The sequence below is a fragment of the Amphiprion ocellaris genome, chromosome 7 (genome assembly GCF_022539595.1).
Source record: "Amphiprion ocellaris isolate individual 3 ecotype Okinawa chromosome 7, ASM2253959v1, whole genome shotgun sequence".
Taxonomy (NCBI): Eukaryota; Metazoa; Chordata; class Actinopteri; family Pomacentridae; genus Amphiprion; species Amphiprion ocellaris.
Window position 1 is genome coordinate 14119581 of NC_072772.1, and position 27241 is coordinate 14146821.

General features: G+C 40.1%; 1 protein-coding gene across 20 annotated transcripts in view; it reads right to left on the bottom strand.

The window, feature by feature from the left end:
* The window catches only part of gramd1bb (GRAM domain containing 1Bb), a 118790-nt gene that overhangs the window by 37073 nt on the left and 54476 nt on the right, over positions 1–27241 (bottom strand). The window contains exons 1-2 of one of the 20 annotated variants that reach the window (XM_055012103.1): positions 24856–25295; positions 20439–20482 (exon numbers count right to left, since the gene is read on the bottom strand). The exons of 17 other annotated variants lie outside the window; for them this stretch is intronic. In XM_055012103.1, coding sequence (XP_054868078.1) covers positions 20439–20482; positions 24856–24870 — 59 coding nt within the window. In that variant the 5' untranslated portion in view covers positions 24871–25295. Of the gene's footprint in view, positions 1–8299; positions 8853–20438; positions 20483–24855; positions 25296–27241 lie in introns of those variants that run through there. 2 more of the 20 variants (XM_055012104.1, XM_055012105.1) reach the window with 2 other exon arrangements.

Genomic DNA, 27241 nt, shown 5'->3' on the forward strand with positions numbered 1-27241 from the left:
ACAAAGTGTCAAATACATAATTTACTGTACTTCCACAGTTCATCGTTTTATATTAACCCTGAACAAACACTAACTGCTCTTGAGAACATGGCAGGAAAGGTAATTTTAGGGTAATTCACTCGCATTTACATCCATTTCCACAGTCAGTAATCACCTCTGTATCTCTATAAAAAAGCAAACTGAACTCTTAGCGGTGCTGCTGGAAAGACTTGACCCTGGGGCTGCAGCAATGCTGGCTGTGTCTGTGGGAGCGCTGAGCAGTGCCGTGCTGTGGAACAAAGGGAGCTGGTCCACTGAGTTGGACCACTGTGTGCCCAGATAAGCCTGCCGAGCCTCACACCAACAACTGACCTACTTAGAGGACCTCTGCTCTCATTGTTGTTGCACCCAAAGGACACGCAGATGGTCAGACAAATCAAATGGTGTGTAGTGAACATCCATGGATGCATAGATGTTCATTCACCTGTCCCAACCAGTGATGACTGACAGATTTTAATAGTTCCCATTTCATTTTGTCTGATTTTCTCTGGTGTAGATGTAAGCAAAAGACACCTCGAACGTTTAAGATTCCTATGATTTTCTCCATCTTTTGGGGAGGAAGGCGTGCTGTTTACAGAGTTGTCATGGCAACACCAATGTGGCGACGCCTGGCTGGGTCGGAAATGTCTGTCAGCCCGACTGTGTCGGCCGTGCAGTTACCATGGCAGCCTGTCAAGCCATTCATGTGCACCGCCACTTGAACTGTTCCCAACTAGAGGGAGAAAGCGAGAGCTGGAGGAGGGTGTGTTTGTGTGTTTGTATGGGGGTGACGCTGCAGTATAAAGCTTTAACACACATGATTAGTTATCTACAAAGCCCAAGAGTTAAAGTGCACTTTGCTGTCAACATGTTCAGAGTGACAGGAACGATCAATGGGGTCGGACGGCTGATGTCTCCATTTTATACCGAAGAAGGAGATAGTTTGCAAGATCAGGGCTCAACAGCTTCTGCATGAATGTGTCAGCATAGGAAAAAAGTGAGCAAGTACAGAATGAAAACACCATAAATCCTGTATGCAATGTATGTCATCAGCTTTCCTAAAACTATTTAAATCTAGTCCCAGGAGCACAACTTAAAGATTTAGTCCCAGGCTTAATTAAAATGCTTAATTATCTTGCTGTGTGGCAACCTAACATAGGCAGACCTATAACAATTCTTAGGTTCTCATTGAAGCTGTGACCTACTGTATGTACCTCAGGGTACAAGGACCTGTTTTAAAAGCAGATATAATTAAATGCACTGATTTAAATTCAAAAGCACAACTTGGTGAGGTAATTTAAGGACCTTGTGGAGATGTCAGAGAGGGGCAGGAGGGAACAGGAAACTGGCAGCCGGATTAAGCCCTGGTGGGACACTTTGTCCCAGTGGGACGGGACACAACCACTGCCATCTGCAAAGGATATACAGACGGAAGGAGGTAAGCTGGGTGACCACATGGTGGGCCGAGACATGGTGAGGGGTAGAGAAAAAGAAAGCATGGATACCTGACAGTGCAAAGGTAGACGAACAAAGTGAAGTGAGGAGACACGTGATAGTGACGTCCTAAAACAAATTTAATATTTAGTATCTAATCCGCATTTCAAGTACTTTAATGTTTATTGTGCTTGATCACTGAATAGCTCTGTGATGCATTAACAAAACTGCATTAAAAAAAAAAAAAACTGCATTCAAGCTGTTCCTAAATAGATGTGGCCATGAACCTTAATGTAAAGGACACCGTTTGAAATATAGTATTAAGGAAATGGGTTCACAAGCTCAAAAAGTTGGTGAAAACCTGTAGTTTCTACAAGCATGTCAGATAACCCATTATAGATTAGTTGTAGTACGTGGTTGTTCCACCAGGTGGATCCTGTTAATGTTTAACACTGTAGAGAGGCAAGGAGGCAGTGACTCAGACTGTGGGAAATTTCATGTTGGCAAGCAAAGAGCACTGAGGGGGTGTAGCCAGCAAGAGGCCACCATGACAAAGACTTCTGTGATGCTTAATGGGCTCTGGCCAGAGCTGATGTGTTTAGGGCAAGCATAGGTAAAGATCAGGGCAGTACTTCATATCCCAGTGGCATATCTGACAGAGCTAACTTTGCGACAGCAATATTTGTAGGGGACAAAGGTCCACTGTGTTCAACTTGTATAATAAATCAATTGATTAATGACTGATAATGTTGCAGATAATTAAGAAAATGATTAAAAGCTCAGCACCACCATTCTTGAACAAAGCTCCGAACTGTCGTAAAGAATGATAGCGAAAATGGGAAACTCAGTTTGCTGTTTTCTTGCAAATGCGCTACATTTCATTCTATCCAGAGATTAGTAAACAGATTAGTTTGATCAATATAAATAGTTAATAATATTAACCCTTATTTCTACATGAGGGTAAGAAGCAGACATTTTCTGCGCTATATTTTGAACTTTGTTGTTGAACTCAAGCTGTCATCACACCCATTTAGGATTTCAAAAAAATGCAGCAGCTGCTGAAAATGCAAATTAGAATTTTTCCTGGGGCATGCATAAATGCATTTATGAACAACTGATCCAGTCGATGAGGCACAAAATAAAGTTATCTTCAATGTGTGAATATTGACTTGTTCATCAAGAAGTTGGTCCAGACAGCCTCGTGACAGACATTTTTTTAAAAAAGAATTTCTGCTGTTTCTCACCTTTCAGATGAGACTTTATTGGCCACTCTGGATGACACTAATATATCCAACACAGGAGCCCTTTATGCTCTCAAGCGCCGTCTGTTTCAGAGAGATGAATATGTCTCACTACTGAAACAGTTCACTGCAGTCTGCTCCTTTAATGTGCTGAAATATCACTATTCTGTCTTAATAATAAGATTGCATATTGTACAGAAAGGTCCATTTTTTTGATCAAAATAATTCTTTGTCTCCAATAGCTACACCCCTGACAGTATGTAGGAATTCAATCTTTCATGTTTCATGTGATTTCACTTTCCTTTTTTAGTAGTTGAATATATTTTTGTCCTTTTTAAAGTAAATATGTAACTTTGAAACTAATTGGAAAAGGTCATTCCAGCTTTTTCAACTGTAATGTCATCTGTCACACTTAGTTGTTCATGCATATTATCCAGAATAATAAAATGCAGGGAGCAGGTTTGATTGTCTGCTTATGTCCATAGTAGTGACACACAAATAACTCATATTTTTGTTCTGAAGAAATATCAAATTCATCAATTACACTTCTATACACAGATGCAATAAAAGGTCATAAGGTGAATGGATTCAGTAAACAAAAAGCTTTTTTGCTGGTGTACAGTTGCAGTCAGGATTAAAGAAAGGGGGGAGGCTGGAGGTTCTGGTTGTGCTTCTAAAAAGCTTCATGGAAAAATGGCCCTATTGTCTGAACAGGCTTCATAAGAGAAACAAGCTTATGGAACGCCAATGTAAAGTCTTTCTATCACACAGTCATCAGAGGCAGACAGGTACACATAACAGTCAGTCCACAAACACAGCTTCTCGTCCATTAATACTGAGGCTAATAGAGACCAAAGGAAGCAGAAACATTCAATCCCACAGCATGACAAGACGGATGTTTTAAAGTTGGCTGGCAGCAAATACATTTAGTCTGTTACATAAAATTATTAAGTTATTACTGATTGCATTACTGTTATACTCATTCTGTAGTGACTATACAACCTTATAGGTTATAGTATGCATTGTTCTGTTACCAAAATAAAAGTTTAAACTTAAAAAAAATTAAAAACAGTATCTTTTATGAAGCTTGACATCATCTTTTGATGTGATGCACCAAATGTGATGCTTGTAAACGTGTTCACATTCCAAGGCATGAGTACTCAGTAGTCATTACTAGAATGAGTACTCAGTATAAATGGGTTGCCCCAAAGCCATTATCAAATTGATCTCAACTGCACACTTTTAGAAAGCCAGATATAAAAACACCTGCCAAAGCCTTTGTAGTCATTCCCCCTACAGTAGGTGTGTCCATGGCCACATGTTGCAGTGATGACACACACACAGACAAACAAACACTATGTGAAAACAAAACCAGCTATGCTGTGGTGGCTGGTAAATATTATACTTTGGGATTAATGGATGCATTTATTTTACCTCTGAGGTAGCATGAATGCTAATTGAGGCAGCAAAGCTGGTATAGTTTTGTACATGTATATGTGAATGTGCATGACATCATGGAAAAATGATGGCCAGGGAGACACCCACTGCACTGCAAAGGCAGTTTTAAGTACTTTGTCTGTCTATGATAGCATCACAACCTTGCATTATGCAGTCATGAAGCCTTACAGGTGTGCAGATCAGATGAAGGTGGAGCTCAAAAGATTTGAAATCATGTAATAATGTAGTAAAGGCACCGATTCCTTATGGGTTAGAAGTCAACATGTTGACAATGTGCCTGCTGTGATCCTATCTAATTTTTAGATCACTGCTATTATGAGAGCGTCTCCATCTTTTCATTGACTTTACAAATGAATGCAATGTATGTAGGTCTGCCATCGTTAATCATATTTACTCCCATTGCAGATAAAGAAAAAAAAACAGGTTATATTGGGAGCAAGCAGAAAAGTGTGGTGAGGAACAGTAGAGAGTATAATCAGTGATGACAAATGGCTTGTGGGAAGGATGCAGTAATAAAAAAAGAAACAGGGGACAAAGGAGAGAGAGAGAGAGAAAGAGAGAGTTAATAAGCTGAGACTGGGAGGGAAACAATTCTGCAGTTTCTCTTGGCTGCAGAGCTCATGCTGTGAACTTGTAAGTCCACTGTGGCCTAGTCTGATGCTGCAGTGCTATCTGTAAGGCTGCAGTTGGGCCCAAGACTCCCAAATTATTTCCTCACAAACTTGGCTCTCGAAGAGATGGTTTTGTTTTCTGGGTGTTGGGATTGAATCATCACATCTGATGGCCATATTATATCCAGAACCAGCAGTTCACATAAAGTTAAGGTCTTTTGCTTCTCCCTCTCTAATAAATACATATATTAAAATGAATCTTTCCGGTGCAGGGGCCTGGGAACTACAATTTTCACGTCAGCCTAAAATAGCCCAGAGAGACATTAGCGCCTCAGTGTTGGATATTACACGCCTGGGGGATTGGTTTGGATGTATGCATGTGTGGATTTGAAGCATCCGGACAGTTTTTTTTTGTGGGATGCAGCAAGTATCCTAATGCCTTTGATGTTTTATTTCTGTGTATGACAGTGATGTGTACACATGCAGTCCGTATATACTGCATGTACACACTTAAATGTTAAAGCAGAAGTAATGGATGGAAACTTCTTGTCCGTGTCTTTGCTCCACTGCTCTCTGACCCATGACATGAAACGGTGCAGTCACCTGCTTTGATTGGCCATAGCATTAAAGATAGAGGAGCTGAGCGACTAAATAGACACATTTGAGTTAAAAATACACACAGGCTCTTATGTATGCAACTCTGCGCTCACAGTCTGTTCGACTGTCCTGCAGCAACAACTGGCTTGTCCACAGTGCCACGTGCAGTGAATAAGCTCCAGCTCTATCCTGCTGTCAGTGCCTTGCTGTTGCTACAGCTGCTGCTGTTGGCTGTGTGTGCACATCTGTGTCTGCGTGCATTGGGTATGTGAGTGTGTTCTTGTGCGTGTACTTGTGTGCAGATTTAAGTCACACCAAATGTCATACCAAGAGCAAACATCCATACACTGGGGCTACTGCCAAATCCTGAGCAATCTCCCTCTTTCTCTTTTTCTCTCCCTCACACAGAAGCATGTGCACACACATCGTTTTTTTCAACTTCTTGTCTCTTCTTTGTCCTCTGACAAGTAAGTGATGTAAAAATCACTCTGGTTCTCAAACACACACACATACACTTAACAGCGAAGTCAAGTTTCCACTCTGAGAGCTCTCCGACATTGCTTGTCTTGACATGAACATACCTCATGAACGTACAGTACACCACATAAGATCCTTTTTACTACTATGAGATTTCTTTCTTTCTTTCTGCCTTTGAATCAGAAGCATCATCTCCACTATTCTATCAGTGGTTTCTATGATGCAGTTTTAGTACATCTAACAGAAGAATCTGATTACTCCAAAATGACAGGATAATAATAACAGCAAAGAAAGAAGGAAACCCTAAAAGACACCATAGTTGAAAATCCCAATGTGACTCAAGTCCAAACTTGTTTGGAATATTTCAGTAAGCTTGTCATTAGCATTACAGAGACATCCCGCTGTATGCAAAGTTATTAGTCATAGTAGAATTTAATCAGTCATCACATTGATTTTTATTGCTAGGCTACAGTGACACATGCTGTAATCATAACTTGCAGATAATATGAAATCTGCAAATCATTGAATAGAAACATATTTTTCACGACTGGACTTACTGGATTATATTTCAAAAATAGATGTGTTGAATTCTGGATCTCGATCTGGATAATCTGTGGCTTTTATCAGCTCATATGGGCTCAGTCTATGTATATTAACAAACATATATATCATAATCTTCATCTTGAGCCATTTAAGTGTCAGAAAACGACAACATGGCCGAGAGAAACAGAAAAGACCCTCTGGCCAGTTCGATGAAGAACCTGCAGTGTTTCTAAAGCAGCTAATGCAGATAAATAAGCTGCTATATACAGTGCCAGCCACTGGTTTATAAAATCCAGTGCAGTGATTGAGGTATTGATTGATTTAATGACCTCTTGGTCACATTATTTTGCGTATGAAGCAGATTGTTCCAGGAAGAACACAGAGCAGCGTAATAAACACTAATAAGAATAAGATTTATGCTGGATCCTCTCAGCAATGAATCAGTGAGATATCTCATGATTATTATCATTTGTTCTTTGATTTTTTTCTCTTTCAGCAAAGACAAACTCAGTCGAACAGGATTCCATGGACCATTATTTTGTTTGAAATCACCATTTAAAAACATGTTCCTGATTAAATGGTAGAAACACGTTTTTTGAGTATTTACACATGTAGTTACATAACAAAACAGAATAGCATGTAAACTATACACGGCCAGTCATCCAGACAGGTCTGTATAGGACTATGGGATGCTAACAGATGGCAGTGCTGTGTAAAGTAACCTGTGTGTGCCAGGGCGCTGCAAACAGATTAACTGAGGACAGACAGTGTTTCTATGCTACAGAATGATGAAGAGACCCTGGATGCATGAGGCACATGCACACACACATGGAGACACATTGGCTGACACATACATACTGTATGCACTCAATCGGATTAATCTTATAAAGACCCAAAAGGAAATTTTGAAAACTACTCTCTACAGCCTGAAGAAGAAATGCCTGGAGGATGAAGTGATAAATGTGAGTAAAAAAAAAAAAAGAGAGAAGATGAATGAAGGATGAAAATGACACAGACAAATATAGAGATAATGAAAAAGAGACAGAGACATTAGGGAAAAGAAGCGGTCCTGTAGGGAAAAGAAGAGGACCTCATGAAACTGAGAAGGAAGGAACCGGGACGCACGTTGCTGAAACTGCTCCCCCTCTAGTTTTTTTTTCTTCCTGCAGTGCTCTGTAATTCGTCTCTAAAAATATCAAGCAAGAGGAGGAGGAGGAGCATAAACAAACACTGGGGGAGGAGAGGATAAAAGGAGGGATGATGGAAAAGTGCACTGGGAGCACACATTGTGGCAAAACAGGTGAAAAAAGAAAGTGAGGGTAGAGCCACCTGGTCGTGGGTCTGTTTGTCCATGTGAGATAACGAGGGAACGGCGAGGAAGACGGCGAGAGCGAAAGCCGAGGAGAGATGGAGGGAGCATGTGCCTGCTCTTTTCCAGGCAGCCACGTGAGCGCTTCTCCTCAGCTGCTCTGCTCACACTGAGCCAGCCAGAGGGGAGCTGAGCAGGGTCGCCACAGTCACAGTGGAAAAAACACGCAAGCAAGCCACACACTGGATGTTCACACTCTGGTCACAGTCTACTGGTCCTGATTTAGCACTCATTACATGCTGGTGCATTTTCTGCAGATTTACATAACCACATTGAAACACACAGGTCAAGATGGACAGATGGACATCTAAAAAGCTCAGATATATAACAGTCCATCCAGCCTTGCAAATAGAGCATGTTGTTTAAGATGACATATGTGTCTGTGAAGCCACAGCCCAGAAAAAAACAGAAAACAGTCACAGACATCTAGCCCCTGGCTGGGTTGTGCTTTGCATACATGACAGCCTTAAAGCTACACGCAAAAGCATTCCAAATACATCATCCACAGAACACACTCAACCAGCCCGTTTCCTCTTTTTGTTTGCTCTTACCAGGCGAGCTTGAAGCCTTTCATTAGTACAGCGAGGAGTGTCTGACATCCATAGCGTGTTGTGGGCACTGGGCTGCCCGTTCACACCGCCGCATGCTGACTGACAGCCTGCCAGTGCCTCACCTCCCATACACAGAGCAGGAGAGCTGCACAGAAAGGAGGAGTGGATGCAGAGACTGATGGATGGTTGGGGACCAAAGTCTGGATGGATGATCCTCTGCTTTGTCCAACCGTTCTGCTACATTCCTTCGCTTGGATCAAGGTGCCGCAGTGCTGAGCACTTGTGCCAGAAATTCACACCTCCCTGGGGTTCTTCGGTTTTCCCAAAAGAGAAGCAGGTGACCTGCACTGCAACATTCACGCTGCAAACTGCAGCACGCAGCAGAGGCAGGAGGCCTAGCGATTGCAAACGAATGCCAACATGGCCGGTTACTGCTTCTTTATGACTCGGCTCGCCGTTCTATCGCACTCTCGCACTATCCCTTCCAGCTCCTGTTTGCTCACTCAAACTCTCTCTGTCTCAGCCTCAGCCTCCGCTGCGGATGAAAGCTGCACTTGCTGTGCTCACAGTGAGCAGGCGCAGGATCTCTATCCTCCTCCCCCTCCCTCCTGTTCGCTCTGTCCTTTTCCCTAGATGGCTCTCTTTCTCTATTTCTCTCCAAGATAAGCCCAACCGGCCGAGCACAGAGGACTAGAGCAGGATGGTAGCCTCCGGTCATAACATCCACTGTGCACTGACCCCCACCCCCACTTCCACTGACTACGCCATGTATGAGAAGAGTATTAAGGGAGGGGACCCGCTGCAACTCTTTCCTCTTATGCTCGACTCCAGCCGTGATCAGTGTCAGCAGATAACCCTCTTAATCTCTTAATGCATGGAGTGCAGTGGGGTACTCCCTGTGTTTATAGCCCTGTACTGTGTATGTGTTCTGCAAACATGATGAATCAGATAGACTTGACGGTGACTCAGCATGCTTAGCTGGCTAACAAGTGTTTTATAACTGCAATAACCTGAGTTTAAATCTAAAAGGGGTCTTTTGTAAGTTGTTCTCATTTGGCTAATTGACTTGTACAACAGGCCGGTCAAGTTTTAGATTCCTCCTGATGCTGAAACCTTGTGCACGGCTCCCAAATAAAAGCAAATGCAAGCTGCAACATTTGCATGCACTGTTTTATTACCAAGCAAACTACATTATTTTGTGGGTTTACATATTATGCTAGAAAAAGCCAACATAGTACAGAGTTTACAGCAGCAATGGTAGTTCCGTCCTGCTGTTTCTTTGGTTGGAGGGATTCTGATTCCTATAGACAATCTTGCATTGCATTTGTACAACTGATTGCCTTTAAGCTCAGTACCTCTGCATTATATTAATCAGACCAATCCATTTCAATGCAGAAGAGATGAGGAGCCTGCTTTCGTTTACTTATGCGAGAAACTTAAGAACGATAGTAACAAATTGTTCTCAATTCTAAATTTTACATCTGTCACCTTTATCTTTATAGGCTGCATTATGTGCAAAAATTGAAAGCTTGACAGGCATAGCAACAGTAAGTAATGAAAGCCAGGCTCCGACTTAAACACCATGTAAACTAATCTTGAAGGTATTTAACGGATTAACCTTTAAACCATCACAGTCCATTGACAACAGAAGTAGTTGCTTAATCTCCTCCCTTGACCACTTCAGGACACGAGTATCAAATAGGAATGGATCACTCACTCTGAAAGGTTAGTTTGGAGTTTATGAACTGGGGTTGCATGAGGTACTTTTCCACAGTCAGTGTGTTAGCTACAGTAGATGACAGTCGACATGCCCCCAATTTGAAGAGGCAGACAGGAGTACAGGCATGGAAGCTCAGCAGTACACGGTTGTGGAATGGGGCAGCAACAAAATGTATTTCAACCACTTATAAAAAAAATCCCAGTAAAAAACAAAAACATATCAGTTTGATGTACAGCTTCCTAGTTTGGATGTGAGCTAGCCTTATAAAACACTAAAGTGACACAATACAGACTAGCCAATCAATGCAACAGTAGACCAGCAACTTCTGTGTTCAATGAGGTAAAATTACAGTTTTTGTCAATGGAGTTTGGTTCAGAATGGCACAATAAAGCAGTAAAATATTCTAAATAGAGCATTTCTACCCACAGCATTTTACTGCTGAGCATCGGTGCCAATACTTACATCTGCTTTTCTAAAAAGGGGAGGTGCCGACTGCCACCTACTGTAGGTAACACACAGACTACAGATTAGCACCTCACACATCTCCACCCACAATATTCGAACTGTCCCTTTAATAGTCACGGTCGTGATAAACAATTGCAGACTTGATCACAGGCACTGGGTCAGCATGTAGCACATTCTTCCTGTTTAATCTTCTTAAAGCACTGCACGCAAATTACACCTCATCAGGGGTGACTAATACCAAAGCTAATGCAAACCACTCTCCACCATTACAACCCACAATCGCTGGCCTGTCCAGATACAAACACACAAATAGATGCACAGATGGTATTTACGAAAATGCATGATAAATTGAATTTATACATACAACAGTTTGACATTTCTTTAACTGATATTCTTTTGTTGTTTGACTGAATTAGCATGTTGACCATATACAGTAAAACAGGTAGAAGTAAGTTTTATTACATGACAACATAAAGCTGTCATTATTATGCTTATTGAGCCTAGAGTGCTGAGTCACTGAGCTTCATTCACTCACTCTGCTTTTTCAGATGCTACTGTTGCCAGGAGAGGGTGAGTGCATGACTGACTGATAGAGAAGTGGCACGCAACCAAAAAAGATAATGGCCGGCAGATAATGCAGTCAGACTTGAGCTCTTTGATCTGGGAGGACGCATGCTTCAGTCACAGACAGAAGGGCCCTATGTAAGGTTCAGGACATAAAACAGTTCAGCCATATTATTATCTGTGTTCCATCTACTTTCTGGAGACTGAAGCACGGCAGAGAAAGTGTAACATGTCTCTTGGTAATAACAGTGCAAGCATTCTCTCTCTTACTGTAAATTTGGAAACATGTAAGGCAGCTGAAGCATGACAGAGGCTGACTAGACTGGTAATATTGTCTATCAAGAGTACTGAAGATCTTAAGTTTTATATAAAGCACATTTTGGAACAGACACTGATGAATTATGCAACATCATTTTGCAGTTGTGGTCTAACGCATTACTGTGCTGTTTCTTTGGTGTTCATGCATACAGTAAGTTGTATAAATGAATGTAAATAAGCAATATAGTTTGTGAATGTGACTCTTAGTTGGCATTTGTCCTTTAGTATTATATCCTGCTATGCTTGTAATACAATGTATGTGTGAATATATATATATACACACACACACACACACACACACACACACACACACACACACACACACACACATATGTATATATATGTATATGTGTGTGTGTGTGTGTGTGTGTGTGTGTGTGTGTGTGTGTGTGTGTGTGTGTGTGTGTGTGTATATATATACACACACACACATTTGTGCATGTGCTTCCTGCCTTGCACATTTGGGAATGTGCATCCTAGAGAATCATGAAGCAGTCTCCATGAAACAATCCATAAGTGGCAATCAATAGCTGGCAGCTGCTAACTCTTGAAAGCACCTCAGACCATACTGTGATTACTTTTATCACCAAAAAACTCTCACAGGGACGAGGATCAGTGAGTAGGTCTTTCATCTCCAGACCATGAGGCAGGCAGGAGCAGACAGGAGGACACGCTCTTCTCTTTATTGTTAGCCAGCATAGTCTCTCCCCAAAGGCTACTGTGAATGTGGTCGGACTGCGGTGAGAGAAAAAATGAGGAAAAAGAAAAAAAAAAAAAAGGGAAAGATGTGAGAGCGCTCTAATCCCTTCGCAGGGAGAAGTAGTGAGTGGTGTGGCCTGAGCTTCAGTCGAGCAAGCAGACAGTAAGACATCTCACACAGAGTCCATCTGGTGCCCACCTAGTCGTGGCCTACCAACAATTTCACAGCAAAGAACAGCAGAAACAATACCTGCAGCTTTGGTGCACCTGATAATGCTCGTATAAACCATGTCAGGTTATTGGTAGTCATGATTCCTGGAGACATCCGGCAAGGCCACAGAGATCAGGCAGTAAAATGTCACCTACTACTCCACTGTTGAGATTTTCACTCTTTAAGAGAGGCAGAGCATCTTGACTCAGCTACTTTTAATCATGACACTGGAGCATCAAGGAGCATACACTGTCATTTCTGCCAATATTACTGTATATAATAAGTCATCAAAGCAGCAAGAGATGTCATTGTGACATTTTATTACTTCTGTGTAACCAAAACTACAGGTACAGCACAGTATCTACTGTGCTGTAGCAGTATCGGTCAATTGAAAAATAGATATGTTACACTACTGTTCAAAAGTTTGGGGTCACACAGGCAATTTAGTGTTTTCCATGAAAACTCGCACTTTTATTCATGTGCTAACATAATGGCACACCTCTGTACCCTTATGTAGGTATTCCATTAAAAATCAACTGTTTCCAGCTCGAATAGTCATTTACCACACTAGCAATGTCTAGGCTGTATTTCTGACTAACTTAATGTTATCTTCATTGAAAAAACTTCTTTTCTTTAAAAAACAAGGACATTCCAAATGACCCCAAACTTTTGAATGGTAGTGTATATGAAAATGCAAATTTAAAGACAAATAATTCTCATACTGATGAATTAGATCAAACTTTAGTGTATTATAATCTAGGGGTATGTTTGCATCAGGTTTACCACACAGAGGTTAGGTTTTGAATGCATTGTAGTCAGTCAATCTGAACAAAATCATAGAAAAGTTAAGCACAACACAGTGAATACCATGTTTGACAACTTATTAGTGGAATTTATGCAGGAAAACAGAAATAGATTATATTTGAAATGTGATATTTTGTTGCCTTTGAAACACAGACTGCTTCATTTTGTAAACTGGAGCTTTCTTATGTTTTGGTCTGTTTTGCAGTGCGTGACTGTAGTTTGACTCTTGTCTGTGTTCTTGTTTCAGAAGTGGTGCTGAACGGACAGCTCCTGTAGAGAGGAGTCAAATAGTCAGTGAGCGGTTTCTCCTCACTGACGCCACCTGCTGGACACATCACGGCAGGTACAACTGTGGCAATAATATTTGTTATGTTCAAACACTTCTGAATGTGTTCCCTCTGGCATTAAGGGGAATTGATTTACTCTCATGTAAAAGTGAATAGACTCATTTTTCCTGAATTCATGCTCTGATCAATGTGCCAAACAACACACAACTTTCTGCACAGCTTTTGTTTTAAAGTTTGCTCAAGCAAAAAATAAAAAGAGCTCATACATCTTAGTGCAAGTCACACCATGACAGACAGTAGTCATTTATTAATCAGCTTCTTTTTTAGCATTCCTTGAAACCTAATCTGGCCCAGAGATTTTTCATTTATTTCTAAGAATAGCATTGGCAGATAATCTGGATTAATCCTTCTACACTGCTTTGTGTGATTGGATGGTGTGGTGAGCCTGAGTCTCCCATTCTGCTAGTGGGCGTTTCTTACTTTGTAACACAACATGGATTACGTTGGTACTGTTTTCCTTCAACATGGACAACCCCCATCGATTTATATTTACCATCTGATCAGAGAGGGAAATGGGTGATCATGTGACTGCCTGGCAATTTGTGTATTGATGAACTGACCATGTTGAATAATCTGCGTTGTCAAGGTCACAGTGCAGAGAGAGAGAGAGAACATGCACTCACAGCGTGCACTCACAGCGTACACACACACACACACACACACACACACACACACACACACACACACACACACACACACACACACACACACACACACACACACACACACAAATAACCATAAACAATAACGACCTTCCTTTATAGTGCATCTTTTAAAATTAATGTTGCAAAGTGCTACACAAAGAGCAGCAAATTAAAACAGACCAATCATACAATCAGCACACTTTAAAGCTCATAATCCAAAATAAAAGAGAAGGGATAAGAAAGAAGCCAGTGACTTTCAATGGTCTACAGGTCAATGAGTATTAAATGGTCATAATTATATTGGGGAGAGCTGCCATAGAGTAAAAGTTACCAATGTTGTCTTTGTGTATAATACTAATAACTTGTTTACTAGTTTACCATATTATGAGGTTTTACATGACTTAATTTTACATGAACTTATTTAAGTGGTTTAAATGGTTTCATCCGTCTGATATTATGCAGCACTTTGGCCAATGTTTTGTTGTGTGTAAATACACTACCGTTCAAAACCTTAGGGTCACTTAGAAATGTCACTACTTTTTAAAGAACATAATTTTTTTTCAATGAAGATAACATTAAATTAATCAGAAATACAGTCTGGACATTGTTAATGTGGTAAATGACTATTCTAGCTGGAAATGACTGATTTTCAATGGAATATCTACATAGGGGTACAGAGGAACATTTCCAGCAACCATCACTCCTGTGTTCTAATGCTACATTGTGTTAGCTAATGGTGTTGAAAGGCTAACTGATGATTAGAAAACCCTTGTGCAATTCTGTTAGCACATGAATAAAAGTGTGAGTTTTCATGGAAAACATGAAATTGCCTGGGTGACCCCAAACTTTTAAACGGTAGTGTATGTTATTGACATTATTCAGCCACAATATTAAAACCACCTGCCTAATACTGGTCTGAAACATTTAAGTGTGACATATATGCAAAAATAGAAGATGTCTGTAGGGGGGTAGATACTTTGTCACAGCACTGTATATGGGTATATGCTGGTAGTGAATCATTTGGAACCTGTGGGTTGCAGGTTGGGGCCTCCATGGATTTGTCTTGTTCCAGCACATAACAAGGATAATGGATTGGGTCTGAATCTGGGGTGCTGCTGCCATAGGGGCGTGCTTGCACTGCAACAGTGTTTAGATGGGTGGAATTCACACTCAACAGGAATACCGGGGCCAAAGATTTCCCAGCAGAACATTACACTGTTACAAGATCAATGCTGTTTACTTCAGCTGTCAGTGGTTGCAATGTTGTGGATGATCAGTGTAGATAAACCCACTTGACTTGACAATAAGATCTGTAAATCAATTTAAGACATAATGATGACCTGTTTCAAGAGGTTTAAACAAGAGTGATGCGATCACATCTCTTGGTTCTTATTATTATAATAGAGTGAGGGCATGACAAGTATGAGAAGAAACAGACATCAATTGACTTGAACCTAGCTTAACCACAAAGGCGATTTGACAACTACAGGGCACACATTTTTGATGTTTCTGAATAGGAAAGAGGTGTGAATTTAAGACAGATGGTGTAGTGAAACAGGTTGACATGAACGATTAACAGAGGCGACAGAAAAGTCAGGAACACAGACAACGTTGCACAGTGACAATAAGGCTAAACAGATGCAAACACGGTACAACAACACACAACAGACACCGGCTCAGTAGGAGGCCTGAGTAAATTTACTATTATGCTGAAAACCGACGAGCAGCAGGCATCACGCTGAGGACAGAAGAGATACTTTGCAGACAGCCAACATTGACAAAAACATAAAAGCAGTGCGGGGAGGGAGAGTGAAAGACAGACTGATGACAGCGATGGTGAAATACATAATGTGTTCCACAGAAAAAATGAGCATCACTGCAAGGGATGGCTATCATTTTCAATATTAGGTTGACCCAAAAAGTGATAAAGTGAGATACAGACGGCCTTCTCTGTGCCCGTCACGTGTGCTATAAATAAAAGAACAAAGTAGAGCACGTGCTGACATTAAGGCACTCATTTAAAAAAGCCTTACACTTTCTGTTTCTGCTGCAGCAAGCAGGATGAAAATAGACCAATGTGTTTCCGCCCCCCCCCCAATAAACCTCTAACGCACACATCCGTAATTACTAAACAAAGCAGAGAAAGAACGAGGACAAGAGAGAAGGAGGGAGGTGGTGGAAAAATGGAGTTTGGGATTGTCCCCATTAATTTAAACCACACTGCAGGTGTAGGTTTACGCTATAATAGACAATAAAATACAGCAACATGGTGGTTTGCTGCTTTATAAGTAGTATGTTTGGAATTATGATCCAAATCTAGATTTTATTTGCAACTGGTCAGAACAGCAGGATGAAAAAATACCTGTCAAAGCTTAATGACTTGTGTTAGTTGTTTATAGTGTTTAAATAATATGGATAGGTTGCTATCTTCAGTTTCAGTGCAGATTGATTAGAGTTATATACCCAGTACTAATGCTTTATTATTAACTGATGCAAAAATAGCTTGGCATCTCTGGTGAGACACTTTTAGCTCCACAGCAAGGTCGCAAAAGTTTTTGTAACAATCAAAAACTGGAAAAATTTATGTCTCGGCTGTGTACCCCTTGATAATCCTTTCATTTTCATTTCTCTCTGAGGGTCTTCTAATAAAGTCAAATTTTAAACTTTAGGTACTGGTATCTGTATCATAGAGTCTACCTAAGATAAATTGAGATTTTTTTGTAATAATGTAGGTTTTCAGACAAGTCAAAGATATAGCTGAATACACGGATATTTGGTAAGATATCAAATCATGGTGCAAAATCAAACTAAAATATTTTGTACTGTACTTTTCCTTTGCCCAGTCAGTTGGTAAATACATATATATTTTACACCTGCTTTTACTTGTTAAATAAACTTTTGTAACAGCACATAAAGCATTTCAGCCAGCAAACTTAAACTAAGATAAACGGTGACATGCCTTTGCTGCTACACTAAAGGGTAGCTGGCCAGCGGTGACTGTGTGTCTTGAAGCTAGAAGGTGACTTTTAAGAGGCTATTAATGGACTCCATTGACTTTTAAAGGGATAATTGACAGGAGAGCTCTGAAATGTTTATTTGACTCCAGGGATCGTGACTGATTTAGTGTCTCTAACATTTAAATAAAAGATTGGACACTAACAAGACACCCTGGATGGCTACGTTTGTGTCGCCTTCTTGTGAATGGAAAATTCTAATTCATAAGAAGTTAATACTGACTGATCAATATAAACAAATTGATCATGAGTATCTCTATTGGTTACCAGCAGGAAGGTGCAGGAAGTCTTTGTGTGTCACCAGTCTGAACTTGGAGCTTTAGCTATTATGCAGCACATCAGTGAGTCATCACATTCATGACCCTGAGCTCAGATACACAGCTGCCCTGTTCAGAAAATGATGTCACGACACAGCAAGATCAGGTTTTGCTGATGTCTCCGGATCTGGATCATCCAGTGCTGTATGATATACAATTTAGCTGCTACTGTAACACTGCACTGCTGACACTCCTGTCTAAGGACGGAAAGTCAAAGAGACCTCATGGGACTCTTCTTAACCATTTTGAAACGTAAAGCTTCATGATGGTGCTTTTAGTCACATATTTATAATTACACTTACATTTTTTCATTTTCAAGTTTTTTGGTTATTTTTTTTGATTGCCAAAAACCCTTTCAATATCATTGATATCTTTTTTTATTGTTCCAGTTTACATAACTATACAACGCCAGCTCAGTCGTCACACAATTATGAAATAGTTCCACATGACCTCACCATCAGTGAGCGTGAGATGTAGCGTGGTGTTGAAACCAACATGCTCAGATGCGCTGTCGCCAAAGGGGTTTTTCATCGTTGGTAACAGTCAAATACAAACATCCATGGGTGAAAAAATAACCCCATCTGTGTACACATGCTCTTCCCTTAGAGAAACCTGAAGTTAAACTTATTCCAAACCTTAATTTAAGCTGGCAAGTTTATTAAAAACAAAGCAGCTGCATGAATAATGCTGTATAAATTATGTCCATGTCCATTCATCAGTGGTATTTTAGTGGCACTGACTCACACAACAACAACTTACGTGTTCTGAAGTAAAAGCTTGAAGGTTGAGTGAGGAAAGCTATTTTTGTATTAAAGGACTCTGGCTGTGGAGCAGTGACGAGATAAGGGATTGGGTGGAGAGATACTGACTGACCCCTTCCATCCAGTCAGTCAGGGCTGTTGCCACAGAGACGACCCTGCCATCGAAGTCGAGAGCAGTCCGGCCTGCTGCTTCAAGGCCACGCGAGGACCTTCTGTGCAGACATATAGATATAGACAGGGAGACACAAGGCCCACCCAATCTCACACAAACATACATACACCACCTTCACATTTGTTTATTACTGGTTGCTATGCCATTGCTACCCACAAGTACTTCAAGAACAGTACTTGAACTATTTTAAGCCCCACAAATGATCAACGTCACACATGGTGACAAAGCAACAGCAATGCCTCAGACTTTCAAACATCTCAACTTTCCAATGGTGAAAGTCTACAAAGCTGGAGCTTTATTCCACAACAAGCCTATGCAGTAGATGAATGGCTGAGAGCCTGGATTACATCAATAAGGTCAAAACCAACAGAGACAAAAAAAGTCCTTGAATGTCCCCAGATAACAGCAAACCTTCAACTTATCTTGTGTAACTCCTCAGGTGGTCCAATAGAGACTCAGGTTTGTGATATTTATCAACAGGACACAAAAATCAGCATTCGGCCATTTCATTCTTCCTCCTTAAATTCTTACTAGCTAATACCTATAAAATGCTATTAAACTCACTAGTTGCTGAATTGCTGGTGCTCTTAATCATACATGTGACCCTCCTTTGGGGTTGACAATATTTTTGCCACCCTCTACAGGCAAAGCTAAATTTAGGGGTGCCATAGTAGAATTCCATACTTGATAATTTGAAAGTTAATCCATGAACGTAAAAGTTTGGAAGAACACTGCAAAATAAAATGCAAATGTGCTTCGAATGAACTCTTCTGGACAAGACATGTTTACTACTTAGATTAGCCATGATAGTCATTCACAAGTCTGCTTTGGACACATTGTTCTTTTCTGAAAATATCCAGTAACAGGTAAGCATCAAATTGTCCAGACAAATGAATCACAATGGCAGTTTACTTTTCCGTGTTACAATTTAGGGAGCAAAGAGTGAGGCATTTTCACACTTAAATTCTGCATTTCGTTATTACGTTTGCTGAACATGTCAGATAGGTAGGTTCTGAGGAAAAGCCATTTGTAAAGAGATATGCTTGCAGGTAGAGGAGTGTTTTTTGAAGCCACACATCCTCCTCACGACTCCTTCTGGGTTTCTGACCCCCAGGTTAACAATAACTTCACTGCAATATAGGAAGGGTACACAAATATCTAAGCTGAGCATGCCCAGTATCACTAAATATTTTGGAGCAAGAAACTGGTTGATATTACAGATTTCTTGCAGAAGGCTATGGCAACTACTTGTTTTCAAGGGTAGCATGTGTGCAACGTGTGAGATAAATTCTAAATCCAAATTATTTCAATACACAATATGAAATTTTCTAGGTGTACATTTAACATATAAACACACGTTACTAGCCATATTTGTGAATAAGCATGTGCACAAAACTTTCAAAATACTAGATATGCTATCAGCAAAAGTTATTATAATTTGGGAATATATATCCCATTTTCCCATTTAAAGAGGTTCAGCTATGCATTAAGGAAACTCCTCTTCATTAGTAAACTGATTAGTGATAGTTGATCAACTGAAATTCTACAATCAGTTCTGCGTCTCTCCCCTCACATGGCAGCAGAGTGTTTGACCAGTTTATCTACAGTCTTTCTTTGCAGCAGGAGTTTCACCTGCACTTATATTTTTGACTACATATTGAATCTAGAATAACTATAGTGTCACATAACACAGTTGTGCTCCTGCAAAGGACATTGCTGACAGTGTTTCAGTAAATAATGCAACAGCAGTTTTGCTCCTGAGTCTCACTCACTGTGAAATCTGAGAATCTAAGGAGTGGATGGGAGCTTGAAGCACTTTTTAGGATGTATTCAGTATTCAGTGTGCAATGCCAGAACAGCTCCCTCTCTTGGTGGGCCTAAGCATGGGCTTTTCAGAGGTGATTAATCACTTACAGAGCTTTTTGATGACTAAGAAGTTACTTTTATTAGGACTACAGCATGAATGACTGTATGCAGAGGATGTAGGAAGATATGTGGCCCACAACCTATTGTTTATTTTTGCTTTAATGAAATGAAGCACATTTAAGCTGCTGTATGTCACTGCTGTGTGGGGTGTCTTATGCTCGTTGAGTTAGATCCTACCTTTGAGGTTTCCATATCAGTTTCTTCCACTTCTTTTGCTTGGCCTATCAGTGAAGGTAGAGAAGAGTAAATGAGAAGTTTTGGTAGAATCTCTTCTTTGGATATTCATTCTGTGATTGTCCTGATGACACTTGAACTGAAATGCACGATGCATATCAACTACTGAGATTCCCTCGACTAAAAACAAGCAAACGCAAAATTAAAATGGAAGGTACTTTTAATTCTAATCTGTTATCACTGGTCTTGATAAAAAGGTAAGAAACATTTTGTGTTGTGTTTCCTGAGCCTTTTTCCTGGCAAGGAAGCACTGTTTGCTCTCACAGTGACCAAAAAATATTCTTTCAGTCGGTATGGTTCCTCAGTGATCACCTGAATTCAAATTAAAAGCCCTAAGACTGTAAACATGTTCTCATGTTTGCTTTTAGTTTCATTACAATCTAGGGAATTTGAAACTAATAATGTCTCAGACTCACGTTGCACATAAAATGACATGCACATGTGCATTGATGTGTTTGTCTGTAAATGTATAGAGCAATGGATTATTGGGCTTGCAGAGTGCAGTCCTTTATCTCTGCTGCCACCAGCGATTCGATAGAGTGCCCACATGTACCATGAATCACTGTGATCATCAGAGGCCCTCAACCACTCCTCCATTTATTCAATCAATTCATTTTTGCTCTGGCACCTGATAATACATTTGCCTCTCCAGTCAGAGCAATTTCTTCCCACTCCTTTACCCCTGAGTGAGCTTCCCAACAGCTATTGAGAAGTTTCATTTGGCCCTGCACCACCTTCTACAGAACCTTTGCCTGCCACTAAGGTAGTCAAGTTTAATTTTTCCATACTGAGAGAAATTGATTAACTGAGGCATTACCCACTGATACTAAAGGTTATTTTATTAATGCCTCTGTATGCTGCTGCTTAATGGAGTCAAAATAAATGCACGGTGCCAAAATGCTTCAATATTCATGATGAGAAGAGTAAGGAGTGGATATGTAACATTGACCATGAGTGTTGTCGTCTTTCTCAGATGCCGAGAAATGGAGGAAGCCCTGAGTAAGAATAATCTGTGTTGCCTTTGGAACAGCCTGAGGGGAAATCAATCACATCTGTGATGGAGGAAGGTAGTCCAGAGAACACAGATTACACCACTTGATTTATAAAACCTGGAAAACAGACCCTCCTGTAAAGACGGATATGTAAGAAGGCAAACTGGCACAGAGAACTGCATTTGAATAAGGTTTTTGGAGTCAACACCTCTGCAGAGCTAAACCCCTGGACGGTGTGGTGTGACATGTTCACCTTTATCAATTATCTTTCAAATATGGCAAAAAGTCAAACAGATAAAAATGCTATCTGAAGATACACATTTTTCACCATTTTCTGAGATTTTATACATCCAACTACACAAGCAATAGATCATAACTGAAATAATCGTTAATTACAGCCTTAGTTTTTTGCAACAATTGTGCTATTCAGTTTTACTTGGCAGATGGTTCCCCCCTACAACATTTTTAAGGTTTATCCCGGTGGATATGCATTGGAGTAAGAGTGCTTATTTGCAGAAAAGATGGATTAAATGTCGACTAGCTGGGATGGAGATATAGTCATTTAGCATGATCAGCAGGATTGATTTGGGGATGAACATATGTGAATAACACCGTGAATTACCAGAGGCCCTGTGATTAGTCAGCAGTGAAGGCCTGCTGAATGCAAACACATGGCCCACTCAGACTGACACAGTATGTTCTGTAAGGTGATGTAAAAACCTGGATGTAAATTATGGCTGCTTTTGCATATTCTACCTTACTCACGCCCACATAGTGCACTTTAAGTGCCTCAACTTACCACTTCACCTGCACAATGAATAGAATTAACCCCCAGCTTCATTATCTCACGGACCTCAAAATCCCCTCCCAAACCAACGCTCCGCTAATAAGCTTCTATCTTCGGTGCACTCTGGACAAATGGATTTGGACCAACTTTAGCTCCAACTGTGGACAGACAGACAGACAGATCTGTCTCTGAAACTGATCACTGCAAGACAAAAACAGGTCTATACTTAGATTTTATACCATTAAATGGCATATGTGCATGGCATATCTCCTTGTGGAACTCTACAGTGAGGCAGATGTCCACCCAGCATGAAAACAAGACCTTTCACAAAAATGGTAAGTGGGTGTGCCACTGACAGACAGGAGCACTTAATGAATCACCTTCAGAGTGCGACATCAACAGCTGGCTTAAAATATAAGCTCTGAGTAATAACAATTATTACTCAGCTTCAGATTGGTAAAATAAATAAAATACAATAAAAAACATTGGTCTAAGAAATAGCTTTAGGTTCTGTTTTTTATCTAAATTGGACAAAGTATAAGCTTTAAAAGAACCCTTTTGAAGCAATTTCAATCAATTCATTCAAAAACGGGAGTCTGCAGATAAAGAACCATATGTCCTGTTCTCAGGTTTGTTTTTATAGTTGTCAATGAAGCAGGTGCCTTATGGTCTAGCAAGTGATACTGCTAGATTCTGTTCTGTTTTTTTTGCCACTGCTTAATAGTTTGGAATCACCAAGAAAGACTAAGCAAAGTCTAATTAAGCTGCAATAGATATTACATTTTTAAAAAATGTGCTAAGCTGAAGGAAAAACGCTCAGCTAAATTTGCATACCTTCCTTTTTTATCCTTTAAACTCTCATCACTCTATCAAGTGAAAATCCATAGATTCACAGAAAAAAAAGTGGTTCAATAGTATTCCAATAAAAAACTGAAAGAGTTCAAAGTATTTTGCCTTGTATTTGTATAAAACTCACTGCACACATTTTTAAGTGGGTGGCAGCAATTTGATCATTTTTCTGGGAAAATTTACATGGTCTTTTATCACATTTTTTTCTGTTTCACGAAGAAAATATACAGCAGTGCCCTTGACATACATGAGATGAGTGACAATTAATTCATTTGCAGCTTTGTTCGTACCGTCTTAATAACTGTTACATGAATAACTATTAATATTAACTGCGATTATTCTACTTTAGTTAAAATCAATTTCATAAATTGCAGAGGCATACATTTAAACATAAGAGTAATTTTTTGTTGAATTTAATTGATTGTAAAAGTGAAAGAATATAATATTTGCCATTTTACCATTTAGACATTGTGCGTTAGAAAGGAGCGGAGCAGCAAGACGGAAAGAAATCTGACATAGATGCTTTAACCAACAACCAATTCTTTCCATTAAAGCAAATGAGCTTTCCCCCCCATTGTCTCATGGATCAGAGTGTTCTCCAGCTACTAGCACTTCTATTGATTACGATTATATTATCGTTTGTGATTCATACAGGAGCTAAAGATGGTAATGTGAAGGTAGCACGGTAACACCTGCCAAGAGTGTTTTACAGAGAAGGGTAACCTAAAGCAGTCCTAGGACTGCCCTGTATCCTCGTCGACAGGCACAGTAAATCTAACCCAATTGCCCTTAATGGACCTGGGGAGCAGAGATCACAGGAGAGATTTAGAAGCCAGCCGGAAAATCCCTCCTGCACAAATGTGTACGTGCATGTGTGGGAAAGGTGGACTGTACTTGCATACTGTGATTTATTCCGCCACACCCCTGCATTCATCAGGTTAAAGAAAATGAATGTGTTGATTAATCACTCTGACACATTTTACCAATTAAATGAACTGGCAAAGGAAACAAAGGCTGACAAAAAAGTTATTTTAATCACATTTTTAATAGTGGCCCCACCCTAACTAGGAGAACACAAATGTAGAAAACATAATGCAGTCACAGTGGCAGGACACTGAATGCATCAAACAGCAAGTGTAAATTAACCTTAACTCGCATAAGGTTGGTCGGCCTTTAAAAGCTAATGCAGCTTAAGAAGGAAATAAATTAATGCAATTGCCGTTTAAAAATCTGCTGTGGACAAGAGACAGAGGAGATGCATCTTTCTCTAAAAGGTCAGACAGAAAAGGGTACAACTGTGAAACAATACCGGTGACCAGGTTATACAATTTAGTAAGTGGAAGCTGCACTAGTATTATATCAGCTAATTCCATAGATAATTGTAGGATGATTGTAGCGTATCAAAGAATATACAGTAGTAGTAGTAGAGCAGTAACGAGCATTAGTGATATATCCGTCTAATACTTAATTTTTACTGTAACATAATCTTTCCATATTTGTCTTGCATTCTATTTATTGCATAAAAATGTAAACATTTACAACCAGTAATGTACCAATGCTACAAACTGTAAAAAAAAAAAAAAAAAAAAAAATCTGGGTTATCAATGTCATACATACATTTTCACACTAACTTCATGCACCTAATCTTAAAAGCATGCCAGCTAACCTGCTGTTTGCCTACAGGATAGCAATGTGCTGCAGCTAAAGACAGGTAACAGAAATGAGACCTGACCTTATGTTTGTGCATGGTGAACAGGCAGACACCATCCTGGCCTCTCTCCTGGCTCTCATGGCCTCTCTTCAATCACTGTCTCGCTGTTTCGCTGTCAAATTGTCACTTGTCCACTGAGCTCAGTCATCATCGCCAATCCTCAAAATCCCCCTTGTCCAAAACCTCTTATACAGAACATCCGATATCAGTCAGAGGAAAAAAATAAGGTCTCACACAACAGTTGCAGTTACAGAGGTGATACAGACAACACTTGTTAAGCCGAAATGCCTGTTCAGGAGACGCAGGATGGTCCAGGCTGCTCTGGATGCCGCTATTCTTTGCCTACAATTCCAGCCGCTATTGTCACAGCACCATCTTTCCTTACATATAAAAAACACAATGAGTTGGAATAATCTGTGCAAGTGCTTCAAAGACTCGCATCCTACCGCACCACCTCACATCTGCTTCGCTGAGCCATGGATGAGCAGTTGTACGAGGGAGGATGGGTCAAGGATGCGAGCGCTCTGATTGGCTGGCTGGCCATGGTGTGTGTGTGGGAAGGTCCCTTTGGTAGGCTCCCTGCGAATGGCTATGTTCGACAAGGGTGGTCCTTCACCTCGTTTCCTCCACTCCCTGCTTTATCAGCCTCCCTCCCCGCTCCGCTCTGCTCCCCTTCACTTTCTCCGTCTCCCCTCCTCCCTCCTGTCTACAAGCTGCAGACATGTATTCGCAGTCGTCAGCCACCGCATCACAGCGTCTTTCCAAAGAGCCACATCAGTGACACAGCGGCTGCATGCACACAAATGCATACATGAATATGGAGAAAAGAGAGCAGCTATGCCATGAATTTATCTCATCTTATGAATGTTAACAATACTTGCATAGTCAATGACCTGAATTTATCAACAAACAAAACAAATAGCCCTTAGTTCATAGTCATCTTTCTTATCATAACCATTTGGATGTACTGATATTATCTTACATACAGCTTGAGCTGGATATAATGTATTACTGGAATCATTACAGAAGAGGAAATCTGAAGAATGAGATATTACTAATAAACCGAGAATAAAATTATGTTATAGACAATGATGTTTGCTAGCACAAACAAGAGATCTGAACAGTTTCTCTAAAAAAAAACCTCACAACAAAAAGTCTCCTGATATTTTGTCCTCTGTGAATTATGCTCGACTGTACTGACTTATCCTTTCCCCGTTTGAAAGTCATCCAGTACCAGAAAATGGCAACTTGTTTATTAGTATCATTTACTTCATATGTTGGATCGTTGCTTTTCTGAGGCTTCTGCACAAAGTAAAGAGTGAGATCAGATTATGCTGACCTCCATCACTGGAAGCTAATGTCTCAAAACCACAGACAATGATCGATAATCCAGAAATTGAGAAGGCAGAAGAGCAATGCAGACACTGGAACAAAGGCGGAAAGCACAATGTGGGACTGTTCAGGAGAATCTCAGCGGCAGAATTCTGATAGTCATTACAAGGACAAGATCAGTTACTGGCACATTATTCATCTCTGCAGTCACTCTGTTGTTTTACAAAGACAAAGGCTACATCAGGACTTGCAGACACAATGGTAACTCACTCAAACTCTTCTTTCAAACATGCAAACGGCAGTTTCCAAATGCACTTGCATCCTGCCCACTTCATCCAGCCGGAGGGCTTTTTGCATGCATTATTTACAGTTGCTCTTAGAAGTAGGCATTGATTATTGTGCAGTCTGTGTGACTCAAGACTACTTAGGAAATACCTGCAGTGGGGTTACAGGGGCTACAGAAACAAAACGTTATATAAGGGATGTGGTTAGGTAGAGGTGAGAAAAAGACGATTTAACGCTATTTAGCTTGTAGACTATCATCTCTATTAGATTAATGTGTTATCTGTACTATAATATCACATTGATTTGATCTGATTTATTATCAGATTGATAAAAACTGCAGAAAACTCTATTTTACAAATCAGCTTTTATAGGTGGCTAACTAAATAAATCAGTGTTTGATAGCAAGGGAAAAAAACTTGCCCACATTCACTCTCTGTGTTATTCTATTTACACTTCCCAAATCTGATGAAACCTTTGTTTGCATGACTCAAAGCAAAATGTATGCAACTTAGGAACTATTTCACATTGTTTTAAAATGCACGAGTAGGTTAGTGGAGACAACACTGTAGGTTCTCAAAAAACAAAAAGCAGTATCACCAAGTCCAGTCATTAGAATAACAATAATAGATTTTTTAAAATCAAAACTGTGATTTAAAACAATTCTCAATTCATGCAACACATCTGGTGCAGATTTTACATTGTTGTGTCAATGCTTTTACAAATGCGTAGTGTTCTCCTTAAATGACAAGCATGTTTATGATTCTATCTCATGTGGTAATTCTCCATCACA